The sequence below is a fragment of the Bombyx mori genome, chromosome 19 (assembly GCF_030269925.1).
Source record: "Bombyx mori chromosome 19, ASM3026992v2".
In the NCBI taxonomy this organism is placed as follows: Eukaryota; Metazoa; Arthropoda; class Insecta; order Lepidoptera; family Bombycidae; genus Bombyx; species Bombyx mori.
This window is the reverse complement of record NC_085125.1, coordinates 9,348,052-9,374,245: the sequence shown is the minus strand read 5'-3', so window position 1 is coordinate 9,374,245 and position 26,194 is coordinate 9,348,052. Positions and strand designations below refer to the sequence as shown.

At 36.7% G+C, this 26,194-nt stretch overlaps 1 protein-coding gene across 6 annotated transcripts in view; it reads right to left on the bottom strand.

Moving 5' to 3' along the window:
- Window positions 1-26,194, bottom strand: part of LOC101735585 (semaphorin-1A) — a 502,867-nt gene that overhangs the window by 58,800 nt on the left and 417,873 nt on the right. For all 6 annotated transcript variants that reach the window (XM_012694300.4, XM_062674037.1, XM_062674036.1 and 3 more), the window contains exon 3: window positions 4,179-4,275. In XM_012694300.4, coding sequence (XP_012549754.1) covers window positions 4,179-4,275 — 97 coding nt within the window. The remainder of the gene's footprint in view (window positions 1-4,178; window positions 4,276-26,194) is intronic.

Genomic DNA, 26,194 nt, shown 5'->3' with positions numbered 1-26,194 from the left:
ATCGGGTATGACGATTTTCTATTTATTAAACGGTCTTAAACCTTTTAGTGCTGAGCTTATTTTCATATATTTTGCAGGAATTGCTAAAGGGTTTTTAGAAAAATATTAGTACCTCATTAATGAAGTGTGCACAGAATCTTAATTATTTTACTCAAATGTAGATTTGCATAATTCTTTTTGTTATGTGTCAAACTACACAAACGAAATATATTTTTTAATATTTATTTAACAAAAAAAAAGAAGACTGCGCAATAGTCGGTAATTGGACGCATTAATAGAGTCGATCTATCGACGGTTCGCGCTCTATGGGTTAAAGGTCAATATATAATGCAATGTAAATGCCTTCACATACGTTGGGGCATCAGAGTCTCAACTGTGTTGTATGAAGTATGTTTAAACCGGAACACATAACTGTTTCGCGACCGCGCCGGCTTTTAACACAGCCCGCTGCCCGTAAAGTAATTAGGCTAAAAAGCAACCGTCATACCCGGTATTAAGAAATGTAAAGAAACTCTTGCCAGTGAGAGCTCGGGAACACCCTTCACGCTACGTGCATATAGTTTAGTGAGAAGTGGAGAACAGCTTCACATCATTCCCGAACCTGTGGCCTCGGTCGTGAGAGACATCAAATTTAAATCTAAATTTTTTTAAAGGTTATTTCTGGATTCGCAGATTTCGTATACAAATTTATGTAAAATCTTACACGTACTGTATGTAATACTTAATATAACTGTGGCGTTTAAGAACGCATCTTTTTATGATGCGTAAGTCGGAACGCACGAGAGGTGGAAAAAAGAATATAGTCTGTGACACGGGACCTTTTTTACCGCCGAAAATTTAAAACATAAAAATAATTTATAATGTGTTTAATAACTAATGTAATATAATTACTTCGAATTGTTTATACCGCTACAACAATAAAATTTATATTGTTTCAACTGTGGTGTTAATTACATAAAACACGACTTTACGGCGAAATAAAGAAGGGACTCCCTCATAACCATACCAACAACAGCACGGAAATTCTCTAAAAAATCCCCAAAAAAAGTCCTTCAAAAGTGGAATTCCTTAAAAATATACCGCTTGTGATTTATATATTTTTTCGTGGCCACACTGAAATGTTAGTTCGGAAATCGTGCGGACGTCTTTGTTTGTGTGTCACTACAATCGTTTAAGTAGCATTTAAACACGCCAATGAAGATTGATTGTACGATAGCTAAATGAAAACATAATTCAGTCGAAACGGCCGTTCGCAAATGTACCTATTTTTAGATTTTAATCAAACACCGAAATGAGCATCGAATAAATTGTTTCAGCTATTTCCGTGGAAACCAAATAACATTGGTGACTATTTATGTCATAATCAAACAAACATAATTATTGTGGTTGATTGGTTAAGTAATCTAATTAGGTCATTTTTCATGTTAGCATCATTGGAAAATACATAAAACTTAGGTGTCAGTCGTTCGATTCAAACAAATAAAAAGGATCGTTGCTTGTTCTTTTTCGCGCACCCCTTCAGCGAAATCGTTTCGACATCGGTTTCATAACAACCTTTTTGCTCCCTTTAATAAATCCCCCGCAGAACACAGTTGAGTTCAAATGAGAATTTCATCGGGCCACGTCGTGACCATTGTCATGTAAATCTGATTTGGAAAGAAATGCAAACTTTGCTGGAACGGATGAATATTTCAAATTATACGACTCAACTAGACGTTCGTTGTGGAAAATATTGCGCAATTCACCACACACGTATCTGCTTCACTACATAGTATAAAAAAAAAACGCTTTCTATATCTGTCTGTCCCTATGTATGCTTAAATCTTTAAAACTACGCAACGGATTTTGATGCGGTTTTTTTTAATAGATAGAGTAATTGAAGAGGAAGGTTTATATGTATAATAATATCCATTAAATAGTGGAGAAATTAATAATAAATTACAGTTTCCGAAGCGAGGGCGGGTCGCTAGTTTTATATATATTTACTTTGGGGAACGTTCTGTCTGTGATTGTAGTTCGTTTAATGGAAATTCCGTGCCCAAATCGAGGTCATTTAATCGTTCGAAATTAACTACGTACGAAAACGCGATACAGTATTCTGATACATATCTAGTGTAATCTAGTATTATTTTTCCTAGAAATGCATGTTTGAAATAAAAGCTCCCGAGAACTGTTTGGAATATGGATTCTGTATTGGTTCCTAGTGTAAAGGCTTAAACATATCGATTGTCACATTCTAGATGGATCACAAGTAATATTGCCTTTAAAACGTGTTGGAAATTACATAGACTACATCAAATAGTTAAGTCGATGACAGAAAATTGATTTATAAAAATAATGAAAAATAACAAATTTTATTAAAGCTAGAAAGTAGTTATGATCAAGACATTACAGACTTAATGATTGGGATTGATCGTTTCGATACTTTCATATTATGACAGTAACGCGGTAAATTTGTTGCTAATATATTTCTTAAAATTTACGTTTTAATTTCGAATTTAATTTATAATATTTTTATCGACATCGTCCCAACACTATATAGCAATAACGTGGCAACTGTAGGCCGGCAGCGCGGGGTGTTTTTAAGTCTTGCCTCCGTTCAAATAGAGCCAAAAATCTTTATAGATGCAAGCGAGAAAGCTGCATACCACCTGCCTTACGAATAAGAGAGACAGAAATATGTACATCCAAGTTAGCCTTCTGTGGTTACTGGTAGATACAGCACGTTCTTACCGCTTCAGACTATGTGGTTAAGGGTACCCGAACTTTACAGCGAATTGGAGTGGAGTTGGAAAAACAAATAACTAAGTATCTCATTTGAATGTATAAGTTGGAGACTTTTAAAACGAAATAGGTGTTACCGGGCACGGTTGGGTTGCGGTTATCCGGCTGTCGATGCGGCGGACACTTTCATCAAGTTGTTCTCATATGAATTTAGGCACGCTTGTCTTAAAATGTACTGACGAAATTAGAAAGCATTTATATCAAGTACTTTTATATCATTTTAGGTTAGAAATAATGTATTGATATAATTTAATGTTGCCTGAATTGTCGAAAAACTCACAGAAATACACAGTCTTATATAGTATCAATGCAATCAATCGTGATATAGAGGACCAATGCCTACGCCTTTCAGTGAAAACAGGACCTATCTGAACAAATATGACCCGATCACTTAAAGAGGCCTTCTTCACAATGTGACGACTCAGAATAGAAATTTCTGTCGAAGACGAAATAGGAGAGCTAATTACGCCTAAGGCAGCATAAGGAAAAGAAGAAGAAGACTAATAAAATTGAAATTGTCATGTTTCAATTCTGAAATTGCTCTCGACCTTTATATAGTTAGTTGGCTGAGATAATTTTATTCCGATTTTGTTTATATATCTAATAAGTTTTTGACATTTTTTGTATTATATTTCGAAATCAATTTAAAAGTATTTTATTAAGAATAGTAGTATTATCATTAATAATGTATCGATGATGTATGAGGTTTAAGCTGTACCAAAAACCTGAAACCTGAACAGAGTTTTTCGACAGAATAACTAAATTGTTATCGATTACCATTAAAATTATTTATTCGTGAGATCGATTCATCTAAATTTGAATGTTCAAGGATCTTTCGCATGTAACTTTCCCTAAGGCGATGGTTACTTGAATTTTATAATGGCCTGTAGACCGAGAAGGTACATTTTGATACTTCGTTCTTTTATGTAAATAAATAAAAAAATTTCAGATGTGGATTTTGGAAAACTTGATTTTTCTTATTCTAGACCAACGTTTCTCAACCTTTTTTCCCGTATCCCTCAATAAAACTTTTTGTTTATGGTCAGTCGGTTTTCATAAAGTAAATTATAAGTTTCACTTTAATCTATATATTGTAGACATAACACATGTATTAAAATGTTTATTTTACCATTACACATATAATTTTCACATAACCTTGCGTAACTCCGGGAGTATGCTCACTACAGGCTGGGAATCGCTGTTCTATACTAACACGCACAGGTGAATCCGTCCAGACGTTTTGACAAATACATTAGTAAATTTCTATATCCCGTGAGACGTTTTTTGAATTTATTACTTGGTTAATAGGAACTATGAAAACCATCTCTAACACGATTCTGTAGATTGTATCTTGAAATGAATATTTATAGTAATAATGTAGCCGAATCGCTTACCTGCCGCCTACGAGTAAGTAATTTCCATCTCTTAGCAATAATCTGAAGAAGTCTGTGTGGGTTTCGTTTCCTAAGAACTTGTGCGTGTCGTCAACTCCTGTAACAAAAGAAATTTTGTTTTAATCTTAGTAAAGCACAAATAAAAAAAAACTATGGTCACTATTATTTGTATATATCATACATTCGGAACCTGTAAATATTGGTTTATCATATAGGAACATTTTTATTTAGAGCATTAGATATGTGGTTACTGTCCTTATAAATTGAAAGATCTTCCACCGAGCAGCTATCTTTGCTTCTATTCGAATGTTGTTGTTTGTAAGTACATACATAACTTATAATATGCAAGATTTCTTAAAATTGTCATTGGCAAGATTCATTATTTAGTCACATTTCTTCTATTCAGTTACAAATATGGCCATTAATTTGTACATTTTTAGCACAAATCAATTCGATTCCAATATTTTTTTAATTATGGTACGTCACAAAAAATTGAGTTCCAGTGGTGATACCAAAAACGGATTAGAAAGAGGATGGACGGATTTACCTGGTCCTAACATCCTATACACAGTCTATGTATGATCATGGCGCTTGCAATAGCACCGAAATATCGGGTACTCATAATGTGAAAATTGTGGTAAGAACTCGTTGAATAAAAGTTGGTGTAATAACATTTTATAACTAACTAGCTGACCCGGCAGACTTCGTAGTGCCTCAACCGATAAATAAAAAACCTAAGTTTTTGTATAAAATAAACTTAAAACAAACAAAAGGAATCCGTCCGACGGGGGACACATCAAAGGGAAAACAACATTGCTATTTTTATTTACTTCCGAGCATTTCATATTTATCAACCTTTTAAACCTTCTCTGGACATCCACAAATAATTCAAGATCAAAATTTGCCAAATCGGTCCAGCCGTTCTCGAGTTTTAGCGAGACTAACGAACAGCAATTCATTTTTATATATATAGACAATAAGCTACTTCTTAAAAATGAAAAATTATTCTGGAGCCCTGGGCCTATGTGTCCACCCAGAGCAATCTTACGACCATTACGAATTCTCAAAAGTCAGAAATATAATCAAAATATTCGAAGATAAGTAATTCGTTGAAGACTATATTAATATGGGATTTCTCATGATATTCCGAATCAGAGCGAATATTCGGAATTATGCTAAGTTATTTCGCGAACAAAATTCACGTTACATACGAATCCAATTAAGTTGAGAGCACGTAGAGGTTGCCTTTTTATCTTAATAAGATTGTACTGTGATCGGAAAGAAGAATAAGACAATCAGTTTATTGATAATAATTTTCGATATCATGATTTTTCGTAGAAAATTAATCACGGACTCTTTGCGGATTGTTATTCAGAAAGAGAGGGGGGAGTTAATACCAAAGATGATACTGGACAAAGATGATCCTCAGAGCACTCAACATAAAACATCTGGTACAAAAACAAAGAGAAACGAACTCTGTTGAAAACCACATAGTCCAAGCATCCAGCGGATCCAAGCGAACCTCAATAGGTTGTCGATCCATCCATTCCCCAAGACGAACCACACAGCATAGCCAGTATATTCAGTTTGTCACCAAATTTTAAAATTTCTTTCTTATTCTTATATCTTAGTACAGGTAAATCGATCTTGCTTCACACCATGAGGTTCATATCTCTCTCCATTTGTCCGCTTTAAAGAAGGATAATAATATCGACTAGAGGTCCCGCAGTAGTCGAAATTCCACTAAAATTAATTGGAATTGTAAGTTTGTACACTGTTATGATTGTATTTTATACTTCTATAATCACAAATTTCGCCAAGACTACACTATAAAAAATATTAACAAAGACAAACAATATTTAATCTATTCTTAATTTGACAACAGACGTCAAGAACAAAAGATTGACAATAAATAGTATGCATGCGTGTGTGCGTCAAATACATGGTATGTAGTGTAATGTTTTCTTTATTAATTTAATGTATCTTTTATGCTTTATTATAAAAAAATATTAGCATTGTGCACTTCTTCTCTACATTCTCTATAAGTGTGGAAAATTTCATACCCCTCCGTCCGCGCAATTTTCCTAAAAAGGGATACAAAGTTTTTGCTTCACGTATTATAATAATATCGATATCTGATCTTATGTCTCCTTAACACGAACAAAACTACTTAACATGACTTTTACTATTTTTATTTAACAGTTTCCAGCAAGCAAGAACTTACATTGGTGTTTTATATATTTAAAGAGAGTAGTTAACGCAATCAAAACTGGACCATCATTACTGAAACATCGTAACTTAAATTCATTGTTTGTATTGCATTTTCTCTGTTATTTTTGGCCTTTTATCCAGGTTAAAAAGCGGTTTAGAAAAGTTTTTATTGACGCTACTGTCGTTGAATACTAAACTAATACTAAACGAATACTAACTATACTAAATCAACAAAAATTCAAAAACAGAAAAGAAAGCGTTTATTTTATATTTAAGTAATATCACTATCACACTACACCTATCAAGGTTCATCTCTGCACCCCCCTAAGGTAAACTGTCAGAGAATGCCTATGGCATTAACTCCGCCTCTATACTGTCTAGTATATAAAGTTATAAATAAAAAAAAAACGATTTGAAGTTTTTGGTCTTTACCTACTTAAAGTTAATAATGTTTTTTAAAATAGCTCGTCATTTTCTTTAATTAAATAAGTCGTCCTTCAGCACGTTATTGTAGTATTCAATAGTATCTATCAGAAATGTTTTTGTAATGTTGGCTACGTAAATAAAAGACTGTTCCAGTTTCTTCACTGTATAATGGATTTCGAAATTATCGAAAAAAAAAAAAAACTAAAAAATATTCTAGATGTTCTAACAAAAACACTGACCTGAAAAATATTGCTTACCTAAAAGTGAGACATTAAAATAAACTGTCGAAAATATCTGGCGAAGAGTCTGGTCTGGAATATTGATTATGTCTCGCAGAGTTCAAGACTTATATTGTGTATCAATGCTAGCTAGTTTCAATGCTATATCAAAAACCTTTTAAATATCAGTTATATAATAAATTCAAAAAGCGTTTGCATACACTTTGCGAAACACATTTTTCTGCTGAGCACGTTTCACGTGATTAGTGAAAGTATTAATTAAATCGACTGAGTTGTTCTCGCTTAATTTATACATTCAGACTAGACAATTTATCTAGAACCTTCTACTCAGACCCAAAGGATTTAACTTAGCTTCAAATGAGGTTCCAAATAATGGGCGTGATACTCATTAACGACCTTTTGTCATGAACCCAGAGTAGGTCTTTTGACATCTGATATCATTTACCAGTTAAATTAGATTTTGAATCGTAGCCGTTTAGGTTAAGGTTTTGTTTATTTTGCGTATAATTTGTAATAAAGGATTCAGGAGACCTTGAAAGATATTTTACGAGGGCGGCACTGAAAATTTCGGGAATTAACGAAATGACACAACATTACTATTTAAAAATGTATTTATTGCTTTTCGAAGTATTCTCCGCGAAATTTGACACATTTTTCCATACGATGGAACCAATCATTGAAGCAACCATTCCATTCGGAAGTTGGGGTCTCCAAAATGGCCGTTTTGTAGGCGTCCACAGCTTCTTCAGGTGATGAAAATCTCTGTCCACGCAATTTATTCTTTATTTTAGGGAAAGTATAGAAATCATTAGGGCTTAGGTCGGAGCTGTACGGCGGATGGTCTAATAATTCTATGTTTTCTTGCTCTAAAAACTCTTTTGTTCTGTGCGCGGTGTGAGAACTCGCATTGTCGTGATGGAGGATGATGCGGCGGTTGCAGTTCTCTTTACGGAGTTCAGAAACGACCTGTGGCAAACAAATGCTAGCATACCATTTTGCATTAACCGTTCTTTGTCCCTCAAGAGGAATAGTCGTAACATGGCCGGTTTTAGAGACAAACGTGGCCACCATTTTTTTTGCAACACTCCGTGAACGAACAATTTTTGTAGGCTTTAACTCATTTTCGAACACCCAAACTCGTGACTGGTTTTTTGTTTCGGGTTCGTACGCGTATATCCAGGATTCGTCACCTGATACAATTTTGTATACAGCATTTGAGGATCCTGCGTGGAATCTTTCGAGAGTTCTGACGCACCAAGTAACGCGAGCCGCTTTTTGCTCTTCACAGAGCGAATGCGGTATCCATCGGGAAAACAACTTTTTTACACCTAATTGTTCATGCAAGATTATTTGTATTTGACTCAAGCCAATGTCTAAAGCTGCCTGAATTTCGCGGTATGTCACATGTCGATCTTCCTCAATCAGCTTACGCACAGCATCAACGTTTTCTTGGGTGACTGCAGTTTTTGGACGACCTTGACGGGGATCATCACTGAGCTTGACACGTCCACGTTGAAACTCAGCAAACCAGCGATAAATTGTGGTTTTGGATGGGGCTTGATTACCAAATGCAGAAATTATCCGGTCAACACACTGTTTTTGTGTTAAACCACTTCGAAAGTCATAATAAATCATCGCTCTTGAATTTTCTCGAGTCAATTCCATTTTCTCAACGACTAAACAAGTTTACAAAACCTCGTGACAAGACCGAGAATCTTTTTTTAAATAAATAAATGGTATTCGATTTTTAAAACCAAGGAGTTTTCAATTAAAAAGATTTTAATATGACAGGAACAGTGGAAATATTCCATTCCCGATACTTTTAGTGCAGCCTAGTAGTTATCAAAAGTGCCTATCTTGGTATTATATTAAATCACAATTTGCTGAAGCACATTCTAAGACTAAATATTTAATAAGTGATATTAAACCTGTCTCTATATAGTAAGTTTTCGATTGTCTTTGTAAAACTAGCATATGGGTCACATGATGGTAATGTCACTCATGGATTTTGATAAAGTTAGAGACTCAGCCCAATCTGCTGCCTGAATTAGTTGGATTAGTTACTGTAAGTTATAAAATTATATAGCCAAATACATGCCAATGTCTATGCCACTAATGCGAAGTTCTATTTCTGTATCTCTGAAATGTAGATGGTAAGAAGTTAGCTATATTTCCGTATCTTTAAAAGGAATACAGCTAGCTTTCTGTGTCTGCAACCTTGACCCATTTCCTCAATATACTAATTTGGTCGTTGAAGTAATGTTGGCTCATGATGTCGTAAAACGAAACAGTAAACTAAGCCCGACCTAAATGGTATGTACTCCAAATTTAATGGTATGCTGTACTGGTTTCCTGGCATTTTATTATTCCGCTACTGTAAATTTAATTTCACCTCGTTGATTTTGGACTGTATGTCTTTAGGTTTTTACTGCTGTATTGTTTAAAAAAAACTCCGCCATAATTTCATAGATACTTTTTGTTTTGCGTTTTTTTTTTATTGCTTTGATGGTTGGACGAGCTCACAGCCCACCTGATGTTAAGTGGCTACTGGAGCCCATAGACATCTACAACGTAAATGCGCCACCCACCTTGAGATATAAGTTGTAAGGTCTCAGTATAGTTACAACGGCTGCCCCACCCTTCAAACCGAAACGCATTACTGCTTCACGGCAGAAATAGGCAGGGCGGTGGTACCTACCCGCGCGGACTCACAACAGGTCCTACCACCAGTAAAACAGGTCCTACCACCAGTAACAACAGATCCTACCACCAGTAACAACGTGAACACGATTATTGCGTAAAAGGAAAGGAATGTCAAAAAACGACGGAACAAATTACTGATTTATTGTTGGTAATTTAATTTTGGTAATTTATTTCTCTACGGGTATATAATTTCGTGACAACCACCAATATGAATATTGATTCTTTTTTTTTGCATCTAAAGTTTTGTAATCGACAATCGATAGTATAAAATTTCTTAATCTAAAATGCTAGGATTTTTAAATGTGTTGAGTAGTTCCCGAAGCCCAAATACATTAACGAGGTAAATGCCGCCACCCACCATGAGACATAAGACATAAGTCTCATTTTTTTAGTATAACGGTTACCCCGTCCTTCAAACCCAGACTCATTACTGATTCACGGCAGAAATTGGCAGGGTGTTGGGACCTATCCGTGGGGGCTCACAAGACGTCCTACCACCAGTAAGATGCTGAAATCCAGTATTTTGCTTACGACTTCATTCCTGTTGACTAAATGTGTTCTAATTTTATGAGCACTTCGCACTCAAAAGAGAGCCTGGTATGAAAACTAACTAAAGAAAATATTAAATCCACTAGTAACTTTCTACGGAACCATTGGAGGTCGTGCAACAAGTACATTTCACTGTATATTTGAATACGTGGTCATGACACACGAATTTCCTGGAGCCCTTATCCAGTCCAATGACCAATAATGCGAAGGGGCACTACAGAAACCTTCGCGTCTCCAGATTAAGATGAAAGCGTTCACTTGCGCGTGAAACAATATTCATAAAAACCGAAGACGTTTCCTATTCGAGAAGCATAAAAACTAGAGTGCGAATAACATGACAAGTAAAATGCTTCGTCGGTAACGTACGATAAAATCAGAGATTACTCAAAGGGGCCTTTTTATGTCGAAGGATAGCTTCACGAGTCTCTTATAGATGTAGGTAGGACGAAGACAGTTCGGCGTGACGGTTTTATACCTATAAACGTGAATGCTCCAGCGTCTAGGTACATTACTATATATTTGAACAAGTGCGTCAATGACTGAAACAGGTTACGTGCGTCTTTCTTTAAGTTTTGAGGGAATTTTCATTGTCGAAAATCTCCAAACATTGTTTTATTTAAAACTAATTTTAATGTTTAATCTCGTCTGAGATCAACCTGTGACAACGAAAACTGTAAAAAGTACCTGTAACGTCGGAAATAATAAAATGAAAATGATAAAAATGTGTGGTGTCGTGGGAAACCGGATAGGAACGAAGTTCCTTATTATGAAAATATTAATTTAAAGTTCTATTCGAGGTATAAAGAAAGTAAAACTGGAGGTTTCGCAACAACCCACGGCATTCGGTAACGTGCGAACTTATTGTGGTTCACTTCATTTGCATAAGAGTTAGTGTATTACGCAAACGAACGCTCTGAGATCGTGATAAATGAATGATAAAAAAATGTTATTTTTTGTGCGTTCTTACAAAGTTAAGTCGTACACTGTGTGCATTACTAATTTGTACGTGCATTACTAATAAAAATCTTACGTTACGGACGTTTTTTCCCGGTTAGGGTACCCCTCAGCATCATCCTATGAGGAACTTCGTTCCAAAACGACATTAAAGTGTAGTAAAATTGGTTTTAATTATGGTTACGCGAAAGTCGAAGCAAAAATCCTTCTCAAGGTATTTTTTATTGCTTTTCTAGGCAGACTAGCGTATGGCCCACTAGATGGTGAGGGGTTACCGTCACTCACGGACGTCAGCACGGGCACAGCTAAGCGTTGTACACGAGAGGCGATTAAGACTTGTGTCTGAAGTGGAGAACTCTCTGGGGCGGGTGTCCAAGTGGGGTGAACTGAATTCAGTTCAGTTGAACCCATCGAAGACACAGGTTTGCGCGTTCACTGCGAAGAAGGACCCTTTTGTCATGGCGCCGGAATTTCAAGGAGTATCCCTGCAGCTTTCCGCGAGTATCGGGATTCTGGGGGTCGATATTTAGAGCGATGTCCAGTCTCGGAGTCATTTGGAAGGTAAAGCCAAATTGACCTCTAAAATGTTGGGAGTTCTCAACAGAGCGAAGCGGTATTTCACGCCTGGACTGAGACTTGCGCTTTATAAAGCGCAGGTCCGACCTCGCGTGGAGTACTGCTCTCACCTCTGGGCCGGGGCTCCCAAATACCAGCTACTTCCATTTGACTCCATACAGAAACGGGCTGTTCGGATGGTCGATAGTCCTGCTTCGCGGATCGCTTGGAACCTCTGGGTCTACGGAGGGACTTCGGTTCTCTCTGTGTTTTATACCGCATGGTCCATGGGGAATGCTCTGAGGAATTATTCGAGATGATTCCCTCATCTCCTTTTTATCATCGCACCTCCGGCCATCGGAGCAGAGTTCATCCATATTATCTGGAACCGCTGCGTTCATCGACAGTGCGTTTCCAAAGATCTTTTTTGCCACGTACCATCCGGCTTTGGAATGAACTCCCCTCCACGGGGTTTTCCGAGCGCTATGACATGTCCTTCTTCAAACGAGGCTTGCGGAGAGTACTTTATGGTAGGCAGCGGCTTGGCTCTACCCCTGGCATTGCTGACGTCCATGAGCGACGGTGACCACTTACCATCAGGTGGGCCGTATGCTCGTCTGCCTACAAAGGCAATAAAAAAAAGCCGCTGTCTATCGATAAGTAGTAACTTTTTTAACAAATTGTCTGTGGCATCAGTAATTTTCTCTTTTCGGGACGGTTCTGTATTGGTAAAAAAATTTTTCGGAAAAAATATCAGCAAAGTATTGAAAATCACGTACTAATCTATAATATAATAGTATTAGTTTAAATAAGTTAACACGATACCAGGTGTAGCCATAATAAAAATATTGCGATTTTCGTGTGAAAGATGAGAGTTACGGGTGGTAGAACCTCTTGTGAATCCGCACGAGTAGGAATCACCACCCTGCCTATTTCTGCCGTGAAGCAGTAATGCGTTTCGGTTTGAAGGGTGGGGCAGATGTTGTAACTACATTTGAGACCTTAGAACTAATTTCTCAAGGTGGGTGGCGGCATTTACGTTGTAGATGTCTATGGGCTCCAGTGACCACTTAACACCGGGTGGGCTGTGAGCTCATCCAACCACCTATGCAAGAAGAAAAAAACTTTTTTTGTTGCTTTGAGATTCATTAAAACACGAGTTCGGTAGTAACTTCAAACTTGAAGTATTTAACTCTTAAGTTATTTCCAATTGTATTTTTTTTATTCTATTTACTTATTCAATAATCATTTTAATAAGTCAAGTTCAAGTCCTGGTGTCATTTTAATGTTTTGAATTCAATAATCTTTTTATGACATTATTTTTTCTATTTCTGAAGATTACAGTAAAAAACTTCTGAAGATTTTTCCTGTTATCTGATAGTATTTTTATCCAAAACTCGGAAACGAGAATTCTAGAAAAATCCGAAGAGAGCGAAAATACAATTTCTTTTTTATATCCCGAAAGGACGCGTTTTTTTGGACTTTGATATAATCTGTGGACGAAACTTATCTGATAAAAAGTTGGAGAAAGTTTCAAAAGGCACACGGATCTTCAGCTTAAACAACTTTTCAGTTCACTGTCTCAATTGATAACGCACGTACCTTTTAATTCTATATCATTCAATACCTATCCTACATCAATTTTGAACTCTATTTTATTGGAAATAAAATCATTTGGGCACTATTTTGTTGAAAGACAAGAAAATTTATATTCGTATTTATTATTATTATTGATATTTTCAAATTAAGTCTTGATTGGACGTTAATTTTGTAAGTTGATTGAGGCAAGTAGTTCCTTAAGTGTGTAGGCTAATGTAAATAAGACGTGAAGAGTTTGCCACTAGAAATACAACCCAGTTCCATTATGCACATAGATGAGATTTAATTACCAGGTGTATTTGTATTTCTTCCAAAAACTACGTTAAATTGGTCATTCTAATCATCTTTTAGAGCAAGTGTAGCCTTGTATGATAAATAAGTATCCGTATTATTAAGCTCCCCGGTCAAGTATCTCCACCAAACTAATATTAAAACACAACAAAAACTGATTAGTCACCCTGACCAAGCATCAGATCTCTAATGAGACTTTTAATTAGTTGAGAAATAACGAACGTTCGAACCGGCCTAATAAAACTTTAGTGCTGAGATAACTGAAAGTATAAGAAACGGGTATTCTTTTTCATTAGATAAGACGATGAACAGATAGCAATATAACTTAATGGCTCCTTTATAAGACTTCTATTTTTATAGATAGCTTATGGTCCGAACTTTGAAATCGTTATCAGCGAATTCGAACATTATAATGTTTAAGTACCGTTCAATGGGTGGGATGGGTGGACGAGCTCACAGCCCACCTGGTGTTAAGTGGTTACTGGAGCCCATAGACATCTACAAATAAATGCGCCACCCACCTTGAGATATAAGTACTAAGGTCTCAGTATAGTTACAACGACTGCCTCACCCTTCAAACCGAAAGGCATTACTGCTTCACGGCAGAAATAGAGGGGGTGGTGGTACCTACCCGTGCCGACTCACAAGAGGTCCTACCACCAGTAGTGGAAATGGAAATTTATAATATTTCTTGACCAATAAATTTTTGAGTTGAAAAGATAAGCAGGCCCTGTTTCGGAGCTGCTATTTAGTCAGATTTCCTTAATTAAATTGTTAACACACTTGCTAGATTAGTTACGTGTACAAATAAACTTATTAACAAAGTACAGTTGTGTCCTCCTTGCGTCGTATTCCTCATTGCTGAGGGTCGTGACCACCCTTTTGTATCACCTTCGCACGCACGATCTTTCTCCATCCATTCTTGTCTCTGGCGGTGTGGAGGGCGTTGTGAAACGTGGAATCAAGAGCGGTGCGGATCTGGTCGGACCAACGTATTGGGCTGCGCCCCCGAGGTCTTTTCCCATCTACCAGTCACGATGAGCCTCTCGGCCTCTCGAGACAGTTGTGTTTGCAGTGTTAAAAATATGTACATATATACATAAATGACATGTACATACATATATACATAAATGACATTGAATAAATAAAGAAATAGTTTTAGAAATTTGATACAGGAGAATCTAACAGTAAAATGATTATTATTTTTTTTTGTTTGTTGCTTAGCTGGGTGGACGAGCTCACAGCCCACCTGATATTAAGTGTTTACTGGAGCCCATAGACATCCACAACGTAAATGCGCCACCCACCTTGAGATACAAGTTCTAAGGTCTCAAGTATAGTTACAACGGCTGCCCCGCCCTTCAAACCGAAACGCATTACTGCTTCACGGCAGAAATAGACAGGGTGGTGGTACCCACCCACGCGGACTCACAAGAGGTCCTACCACCAGTAATAAACACAGTTAATAGTTTGTATGCTTCGTACCGGTTGCATAGTTTATATAAATTTTGATACAAATATGTTTGGTTTATGTGAAAAAACTGCTACGCCGTACCTAGCTCTGTTAACAACAGTTTGTCAAGCAGAGACAATTCCTCGTGGATCTCATCGCTGATCTTGAGATATTAGCTCAAGTCTTAGTTCTTATCTGCATTGGAATAAAGTTAGTTTCGTTCTTCAAACCGGACCACAAGCTATTTATTAATTATCGGGAAAGTATATTAATTGATGCATCAAATTTCATTCGATCACAATGCTCCAAGTGTATTTTAACCTGTGTTGAAGGTGAATATTCAGTACCAAGTATTGTGTGAAGAAACTGTTCTGATTTAATAAAAAACCTGTTTTTGTAGGTTTTAATGATGGTAGCTTTGATCTTAAAGCTCACACAGGATGACGTAATTTGTGTGTATTGTCTCGTTAAAAGATTTAAGTTATAATCACATTACACCAAGTATCCTTGAAGACCGTCAGCCTATTTAACTGTATAAAGTATTTTGATTTAGTCAATATCTATATATATATATATAAATGAATTGCTGTTCGTTAGTCTCGCTAAAACTCGAGAACGGCTGGAACGATTTGGCTAATTTTGATCTTGAATTATTTGTGTTAGTCCAGAGAAGGTTTAAAAGGTAGATCAATATGAAAATGCTCGGAATTAAATAAAAATAACAATTTTATTTTTCCTTTGATGTGCCCCGTCGGACGAATTCCTTTTGTTTGTTTTAAGTTTATTTTATACAAAAGCTTAGGTATTTTATTTATCGATTGAGGTACTACGAAGTCTGCCGGGTCAGCTAGTACACAATAATACATAATTTTCCTATTACTCTGTACTATGTCTTTTTTTTCTGTGTGTACATAAATAAATAAATAAAAAATAAAAAATTATAAGCACAATAATAGCGTTTTAAAGTAGTTGTAGTCAAAAGAATAACATATTATATTCGCATGCTGGTTTTCCGTAGAGGAATCGTGTAGGCGAGGTAGCAATTTTTCTAATTAAACAGGTACTTAAAACAGGCGTTCGCGTATTTCTTCCAGGATGAATTGATTAATATAATGTAATAAAAAACAAATTCTTAAAATTTATAGCGTAATTACTGGTAGGTTGTCTAAATACACCCTCCTTCGCACGGCTAGTGGAGTATATTCTTACTATTTCTTTCACGAATCAGTCTTGCATTTCAGTTTGATGGATAGAACAGGCGTTGGGTAGAACAGATGGGGGTAATGACATCATGTGTATGCGATGGTCTGCAGGGAAATCGTCGTGGCCTAAAGGATAAAACGTCCGGTGCATTTGTATCTAGCGATACACCAGTGCTCGAATCCCGCAGGCGGGTACAAATTTTTCTAATGAAATACGTACTTAGCAAATGTTCACGATTGACATCCACGGTAAAGAAATAACATCGTCTAATAAAAATCAAACCCGCAAAATTATAATTTGCGTAATTACTTGTGGTAGGACCTCTTGTGAGTCCGCACGGGTAGATACCACAACCCTACCGATTTCTGCCGTGAAGCAGCAATGCGTTTCGGTTTGAAGGGTGGGGTAGCCGTTGTAGCTATACTGAGACCTTAGAGCTTATATCTCAAGGTGGGTGGCGCATTTGCGTTGTAGATGTCTATGGGCTCCAGTAACCACTTAACACCAGGTGGGCTATGAGCTTGTCTACCCATCTAAGCAATAAAAAAAAAGAAGGTAATTGTCGCCAATAATAAGTTGATACTCTACAAAACTTGCATACGTGTACGGTCATGACTTATGCAAGTGTAGTGTCGTCATGCGTAGGCTGTAGGTTCACGCGATTCGCATACATGTGAACAATCTCCAAGTAAGTAATACAGTCACGCTTCTCCAGCATAGCCGTCGGCGCATTATAGTATGTGAGGAATGTAGATCTTCACGACGATTAGAGCGTTTCTTCGAGAAACCGGCACGGCACGATAATCCTTTTATCGTAGCGCAAGTTACATACCCGACCCAGGCGAAGGGGTAACAAACAACCGCAGTCGTCCTAGACATTTTGGATCCTTCCACTATCAGTGCATTTAGACATTCTAAGCACCGGGAATGTGAGTTCCACTAGTTTGATGTGACACTTAACCCTTAGACGCAACCCTCCGGTTTGAGCCCCGAGAGCTCACCTACACGCTAGGGTAACGCTGATATAGCCTCTCAAGGCTACCAGCATAGATAGGAAAAAAAGATACAACCCACCGAGTTTTTCACCGAATCTTCTGAGTGAGTCGCTTCCGATCCGATAAAAAATTCAGCGAAGCATTACTTTTGCTAGTGCAATTAGAGAGACGTTAGGAGTTCTTTCAGGCTGAGCCACATGAGCTCGCCCATCACTCATGTTGAAGGTAGAATAACCACTCGAGGCTACTGTTAGATAGGTAACCAAAAAATCGTTATGATAATAGACTCTGGTAACCACTTAGCATCAGGCCGTGAGCTCATTTACCCATCAATACATATATTTTAATTAGATTTATATACGAAACATTTTACATTTATTACTGGTGGTAGGACCTCTTGTGAGTCCGCGCGGGTAGGTACCACCGCCTTACCTATTTCTGCCGTAAAGCAGTAATGCGTTTCGGTCTGAAGGGTAGGGCAGCCGTTGTAACTATACTGAGACCTTAGAACTTATATCTCAAGGTGGGTGGCGCATTTATGTTGTAGATGTCTATGGGCTTCAGTAACCACTTAACACCAGGTGGGCTGTGAGCTCGTCCACCTATCTAAGCAATTTTTTTTTTTATTATAAATGTAATAAATATTTTATAACAAAACTTAGAGTTTATTTCACTGTGTAATCATCATTAGGTATACGCTTTTCAATCTACTATATTAATTAATAGAGTATTTGTAAAACGGGAACTTCGAGTAAGTTTATTAGATTGTAATTAATGACAAGGCGATATTAGAATTCGATTTATCTAATTAATTGATATGGCTTGTCGTCAAGGAAAATTGTTAATTACTTTATATATTAAAAAGACTTCAAATGGATCTGAAAGTTTTTTAATAAGAAAAATAAATCATACATTATTCTGCTAATATTTTTATATTCTCATTAAAGGCGAAACGAGTGTACGGACCAGCTGATGGTGAGCGATCATAGACGTCGGAGCTGCAATGGCCACTGCAATTTTATATAAATAAGCCCACAGAAGTAAGCTTGCAAAAACGTGAATCGCGCCAACAATAATTTTAAGATCCTACGAAAAATAACAATAGGATTAGGTATTACGAGAAAAGTCCAAGTAGGTTAAAATATTGACATAGGAAACGGTATCGGGATGACATCTATGTTTTATATTAATCTGTATCTATATATTTTAGTATGTATGTTTAATAAATCATATTAAAAATGGTTAACAGATTTTACGAATGTTATATTGATGTGTATTCAAACCACGTTCGTTGGCCGCATGTGCGGATTTAATTGCCTGCATTCGCACATTCAAGCACCATGGAAAGTATAATAACCTTAATAATTATATATATTTTTGGAACGAAGTTCCTTATGGGACGATGCGGAGGGGTTTTTATTTATTTTTTATTTTCGGGCCGGGGGCCGAACCTCCTACGATGTCCGCGCGCCTAGGGGGCGCGCGGGGTATGTGAGACTCAACGATCTGCAGGTGTTGAGAGCAGATCGCGGGCCCAAGGATTTTAGGGCCCACTCACTAAACGACTCCCCTGCACTCTTACACCCGACGTCCGATCTCCGTCCGGGGTCAGAACCTGGTCAGAGTAGGGGGGTTCCCGCGGTCAACACTACAACCAGACACGCGGCGCCACCCCGAGGACGCCCGTCCGACGGGTCTTCGAGGCGATAGTCGACGACCAACGACGTCGGTCTCCGCGGTACGGCGGCCCTACCAGGCCGCCCGGGCGGTGCCGCTGGTGTTCCGGGATACCCCGCTGGGCCAGAACCAGCCTGCCGACGTGATGACGGTTATTATTATTTCTATGATAGAACATAATTAGGCTTCATTATTATTATTCATATAAATAGCTGTTTCTTTGTATATTATTATTATATATTTTTTATAAAACATTGCGAATAAAATAAAGTTGATAACATTGTAAAGTATTTTTATTTGTATCAATAAAAAAACATAATAACAAATGTATACCCGAATAATTATTTTCTTTATACCTCGAATAGAAATTAAAATTTATATTTTTATTATAAGGAGCTTCGTTCCTATCCGTCCGTGTTCCACGACACCACACATTTGGTTTTTTTTTTTTTGTAAAAACGTAATTCGACTTTACTTTAGTACTGATATTGAACGAAACCGTTATGTTAGCTAATTCTGCATACGTATCGCACGTAATATCGCATCCGCACTAACAATGTACTTTCCAAAGACTCTCCGAAGCAGCAGAGATTATTTTTTCGTCATAACGACGAAGATTTTTTTTTTTTTTTTTTATTGCCTAGATGTGTGGACGAGCTCGCAGTCCACCTGGTGTTAAGTGGTTACTGGAACCCATAGACATCTACAACGTAAATGCGCCACATACCTTGAGATATAAGTTCTAAGGTCTCAGTGTAGTTACAACGGCTGCTCCACCCTTCAAACCGAAACGCATTACTGCTTCACGGCAGAAATAGGCGGGGCGGTGGTACCCACCCGTGCGGACTCACAAGAGGTCCTACCACCAGTAATTACGCAAATTATAATTTTGCGGGTTTGATTTTAATTACACGATGTTATTCCTTCACCGTGGAAGTCAATCGTGAACATTTGTTGAGTACGTATTTCATTAGAAAAATTGGTACCCGCCTGCGGGATTCGAACACCGATGCATCGCTTCAACACGAATGCACCGGACGTCTTATCCTTTAGGCCACGACGACTTAACGATAACGCGTTTACGAGCGCTACATCCGGTGTCGTTCACCGTTTCGGATCACCTTTACAGAATCCGCTTCTATGTAATGTCTCGCATCGTTCACGCGATAAGCCAGAACTGTTATAGCGTTTTCATTAAATAAGTTCATGAGCTTAATTATAATAGAATTTATTAATAGTTAGTAACTGTATTTGTTAAGAAAGTATTAATTTTTTAAAAGCCTTATGTACTTTCTAAGTTTATTTAGTCGAAAGATGAGGAGAACTCGTCGGTTTTCAGGTTTTTTTGGAACGAGGTTCCTTATGGGACGATGCGGTACCCGGACCGGGAAAAACGTCCGTAACGTAAGATTTTTATTAGTAATACACACAGTGTATGACTTAAATTTGTAATAACGTACAAAAAATAACATATTTTTATTATATATTTTTTATAAATCATTGTGAATGAAATAAAGTTGATAACTTCGTAAAATAGTTTTTTTTTATTTTTATCAATAAAAAAATCATAGTAAAAAATGTATACCCGAATAATTATTTTCTTTATACCTCGAATAGAACTTAAAATTAATATTTTTATAATAAGGAACTTCGTTCCTATCCGGTGTCCCACGACACCACACATCTTTTTTTTTAAAAACGAAATCATTTTCCCACAATCTAAGTTAACAGTGACAGTTATTAATACTTTAAAAAGTAAGTTGGTTGTATATTTCGTTTTGGCTGTAGATTGACAGACGGGGTCACGTAACACACCGTGAGTACTTGAGATATGAGGTCGAAGTCTCAACTGCATTGTTTAACGGCGGTCCTATGCATCAAAGTGGATTGTATGACTGCAGCGCGGTATAAATAAGCAGAACGGTGACACTCATTTGTGCGGGCTTACGTCATACCATCGGTCAATTCTTTTATTTAGTTTTATTTTCGTTTTAATTACGTCATCGACTCCTCATAAAACAATGGACCGGGAACAGCGCAATTAATAAGGTATGGAGTCAACTTAAGTAATTGGCGTTGTTGTAGGAACTTGAGTTGGCATGTCAAAGCTGCCCAGCGTCGCTAATGTTGTGAGGCCAGTTTTCTGCCAATACCTTATTGAAACTATTGATATTGACGTGACAACGTCTTATAATTCGATGGAGCCGGCTGTATGCACGAAAAAACATGACTCATGCGGCGTTACCTCGCTCTGAGGTGTTCCATTTAAGGCTTGAAGTGCAAGCGAGAGCGCGCAACGAGCGACAAAGAGGCACAATCGGCCTCCGCGTTTGGCAGCGTTCGACATCTGTCTCTCTCCTATTTGAGTGAGCGATGCATCCGCGTGGACAGCTGCTATACAATAATACATTTATATGTTTTCGTCAAGTATGAAGTTCAGTGAAAAGTGAATGTGGTGTCAATTGTTTATAGCAACGATAATTGCGATAATTGAAAAATGAAACCATTCCATCAGTATTTTCTTATGACGTTGTCACGTTCAATTATCGTCAGGAAACCGACTTTACAGATAACCGATTTAATTTTTTATTGTATCTTCTGACTGCCAAAGCTGAAAAACAGTCGAAATGTACCAAGTAATAGACGCGAAATAATAAGCCGTAGAAGCAATATTAATTATCTCAATAATAAAAGTTCTATAAAATCAAGTTATTCTACTACGGACAAAATAGAACCTGAATTTTATGTACAAAAAAACGATTAATCTATTACTTGAAAATTTAACTGACACCATTTCCTAGGTTAGTGTTTAAGTTCCTCAAACACTAAATCCACGTGTCGCTCTCCCGAGAATTCCAGGTAAGTATCAGACTTAAATGCATTAACCTAATCTTGGCCCTCAACTTTGAGCGCTTGAGTGCTATCAAGCTACAAGGAAGATAGCAAAGTGATTGTTTAACAATATAGACGTGCTTGTACTTGGCGCTGTTTCACAATCGCTAAATAATAGTTTAAAGATTAAAAAAATAATCTCCCTCAATTAATCGACGGTTTAGGAGAATTTAAGAGATTAAGAGAGAGACAGAGAAGAGAGAAAACATACTTCATTCAAACACCAAAACGCATTAGAAAACATTCAACAACAGATACGTTTGTACAATAGGCGGTCTTATCGCTAAAAGCGATTTCTTCCAGACAACCATCTGATTACCCGAAATTCTGAACAGATAAAGATACAACAGATACATACATACAATAAATAGATATAGAGATTTAGAAATTGATTAAGCAAACAGAATTTTCCTTGTTGAGAATTGTTTTTGCTTTAAAATCGATAAGACGCAAAATCGATTCTATAACGTTTTGAAGGTATTTTGAAATGCTGTAACAACCAGCAACAGAGTATCAAAACGTGCAAAAGAAATTCTAATTTCGAACGCAATAAACACGAGAAAATTGTGTAGAAAAATAATTGATTGAAAACAAAACTGAATAATACTTATAAAAACCAGTTAATAAAAACGTACAGATTTTTCATGTGGTAGTCTAGAAGCGTATGTGGATCCTATTATGCTTCTACTAGACGTTTAAGACCTGGGGCTTAGAATACCTTTTGAGCAAGTTCGTTATACATTTCCGGTTGGGAATCTATTGGATTATTCAAATGCAATCTGTGAACTCAATGGACTGGCAATATTCAAATATTATATGCTGTCAAAGCTGGAGTCACTGGAGCCACTGGGAACATCATTTGCCGGATCTTCGCAGTGGGTCGCGATTTCGATCCGATGGTAGATTCAGTGAAGCACTGCTCGTGCTAAGACAGATGTTAGCACAGTCTTCTAGGGTGAGCCTAGTATGTATAACCACCCGGGGTTACCAGCAGTGGGTAGGCAAAAAATTCAAATTTGGTCAAAAATCAAAGTTCGTTTACTGTAGTTTTACAACTGACACTGAACTGATGTTATAAATATGTCGGAGACGGTCATTAGTTTGGTAGCTAAACGAAGTCGAAGACGGTCATTAGTTTGGTAGTTAAATGAAACGAAGCACGATTCCCGAGAGATGGCAGCACGATTACAGTATCGTCTGGTGGGGAATTAGTTCTTTATAAGCAGTTGCGCGGAGTGCACGCATTTGAGTGGATGCGTCTTGGTGTAAATACCACTATCTTTCGACAGTCAGTGCTGTACAGTATTGGATGTGGAACGTTGTCTTTGACGATTAGTACTGTCCCTATTGCGGTGGGCGCACGGAACTCTATCTGTGACAGACAGTACTGCCCTATGTGACCGATATAATTCACGATTGTCATTTAATTAGTTCAGTCTCCATTTTTATAGTTCATTTAAATTACTGGGGTACGATCGGTGATTATTTAATAGTAATAAATTCCTATGTGCTATTTCTCAGTTACATTCCTGATGTCTGAGTCTTAATCCGACAAACAAATAAGTGAAACCAAAAAAGAATAGGATAATAGAATAATTTGTATCAGTAATTGTAGATGATTAAGACACTGTGACGAGGTTAAGCGAAACTGAGCTGTGTTAACGAACTCTTGAATGTAGTAGGAGTACCTGAGTGCTATCAAGTTTCATGGTAGACTCAATGGTTCTTATGCAAAGCCTTTTGATGACCATTTAAAGGTAATATTGCGCGAAATGAACGTTTTTGCTGATTAGAATACTCATTCCATAATAATAATTATTGAAAAGTACATTGGTATTAATTACTTGGAATGTAAAAATATTTTTATGTTTATAAATTTACATTTTTAAATGTGAAGTGGAAATAAAAAAAGGATGCGTGTACTTATGTACGCGCGTAAGAAGTTATACTTTATTTTTATTAAATTTATTTCTTTTTTTTTAATTTAAATTTTAATCAATTTGAAAAAAAAATCGATTAAACAACATCCTCAAACACGCATATTGGACATTCCTTTTCTTGACATCGTATAAATTAGGTAATTCTCGGTACGATTCGGAAAGTTCACCTGCGGCTAAATTCAGACTCGCTCAGTTACGTCGTAGTAATGAGCGATTTAGTGGGCAACTTCATTCTGTTAATTTTGTGTCACGGTGCGCGCGCATCGTAAAATTTCACTCTCATAAATTTTTCATAACGCGCCTAAAGAAGTATAACTTCCAAAATATAATATATATTACATTTTCTTTTTATAAAATTTCTTAGGATTAAAGGCAAATAAATCAGTGCTATATCAAATTTTAATACTTTATCTCCAAATTTCTAGATGGGCTACTTATAATGTAACAATAGGTTGTGTTTCATTCTTTGAACCAAATGTATACAGTGTGATTTTTTACAAACATCTTTTTCCCATCAGAATTGCTTATTTTGTTTTCTCGTTATATTTAAATTGAACACTTAAAAGCGGTTGTCTAAAAGTTACTCATCTCAACTATTATTTTAAATTTTAGAATTCGTTCAGTCGCACGTTTACGACCAAGTAAAGATTTTAAAATATAATTTGAGTATCTTCAGACGAATTCTTAAAGCCCATCCCGTCCATAAGTCTTCCAACAATCAAATCAAATATAGAATTTTTTCGGATAACGTAGAAGCGAAGGTTTATTTCCCTCATTGTTTGGCAAAAAGAGTAGGCGATAACATACGGGCGTCGTTAGCCGTTGCCATGGCGTACCCGGGGCCATTAAATCTAACGAGCTGGGACTGAAGAGGACAAAATGTCCAGCGTGCCAACAATGACCACCTTACCTTACTAGGCCGGACGTTGGGCCCCTAAACTAAACAGCTACATAGCGATTAAAGTTTAAATGAATACGTACGGTACTTTAGTTTTCCGAGAATAGCAAATAGTACATAAGCCCGTTGCAATTTCCACGAAGTGAAATCAAACAGTAAGTGTACTTTTGTTTAACTAAAGCGAATGCGTCTGCTTATTTTAAGAATCGAGCTAAATATTTGCGTTACGTAAAACAATGGTTATTTCAATTCTTTAAACGGAATGCAAAAATAGATAGCATCGGTAATAACTAGAACAGTAATCCGCGTCTGTGACTCCACGGTGTTTCTTGATAGAACGTAGTGTTGAAGGTAAGAATGAATGATAGTAACTTCTATGTGTAGTAAAATTAATCAGGATATTACAAATATGTATTGATGTGAAACACATTTGAATTGGTTAACATTGTAAAAATATTAACTGCTTGAATTTTAGTAGCGACTAATATGTATAATACTTATAAAATTGGTGATTGCCTTTTAAGCGTCATCAGTCAATAAATCATCGTATATAAGTTACATAACAGCATAGTTCAGTAATATAAAATCATGCACATCATTAGATATTTGTCGAGAATAATTAATCTCTATACCATAGTATATGTTTATAAATCGCTTGATTAATGGCCCACATTATGGCACGAGACATAATGTGATGGTTGTTAGAGATGAACCTTTTGCTTGGACAATTCACAGAAACATTCTTGTCGAAGAATACTTAACTTTTATATTATACCTACTTATTGTTAGTTTGTATTTAAGCATTTTATTATTGACTACTAATAAATATTAATAATTATTTAAAATTATGAGAATTAAAATATTTGATTATTTATTTCTAATTTAAATAGCCGTTGTTCAGTAAAAACTGAGCCTTAGAACTCATGTCTCAAGGTGAGTGACGGTATTAACGTGTTGATGTCTATGGGCCCCGGCGACTACTTAACACCAGATGGGCTGTGAACTCCACTATCCATCTTAGCAATAAAGATACAATTTGATGTGGCCTAAAGGATCAGACGCATAGTGTACTTAATGTCTAATATTCGAAAAATTGAGAATCAGCCTCATGATTGGGGCCGGTATTGTACTATTAATATTAATTCCGGTAACCACTTAATATTATCATGTGCGGCGTGAAATCGTTTTTATGTCTACTAGTGCAATAAAAATGAAATTAAAACACCAATTAATGATCCTCAGGCTGCGACGTAGGTATTTTAGCCCATATTTGAAAAAAACATTGATATCTATTGCCTAACGTCATGTAGTAGCTTGATGTGCTGATGAGTAGGTTACATAAGATGCGAAATTCATTCGGGTGTTTGTCTGTGCGCCTGTACAACAAAATCCCACAAGATGTTCAGAACCTACTTCGATATAGGTTTAAGA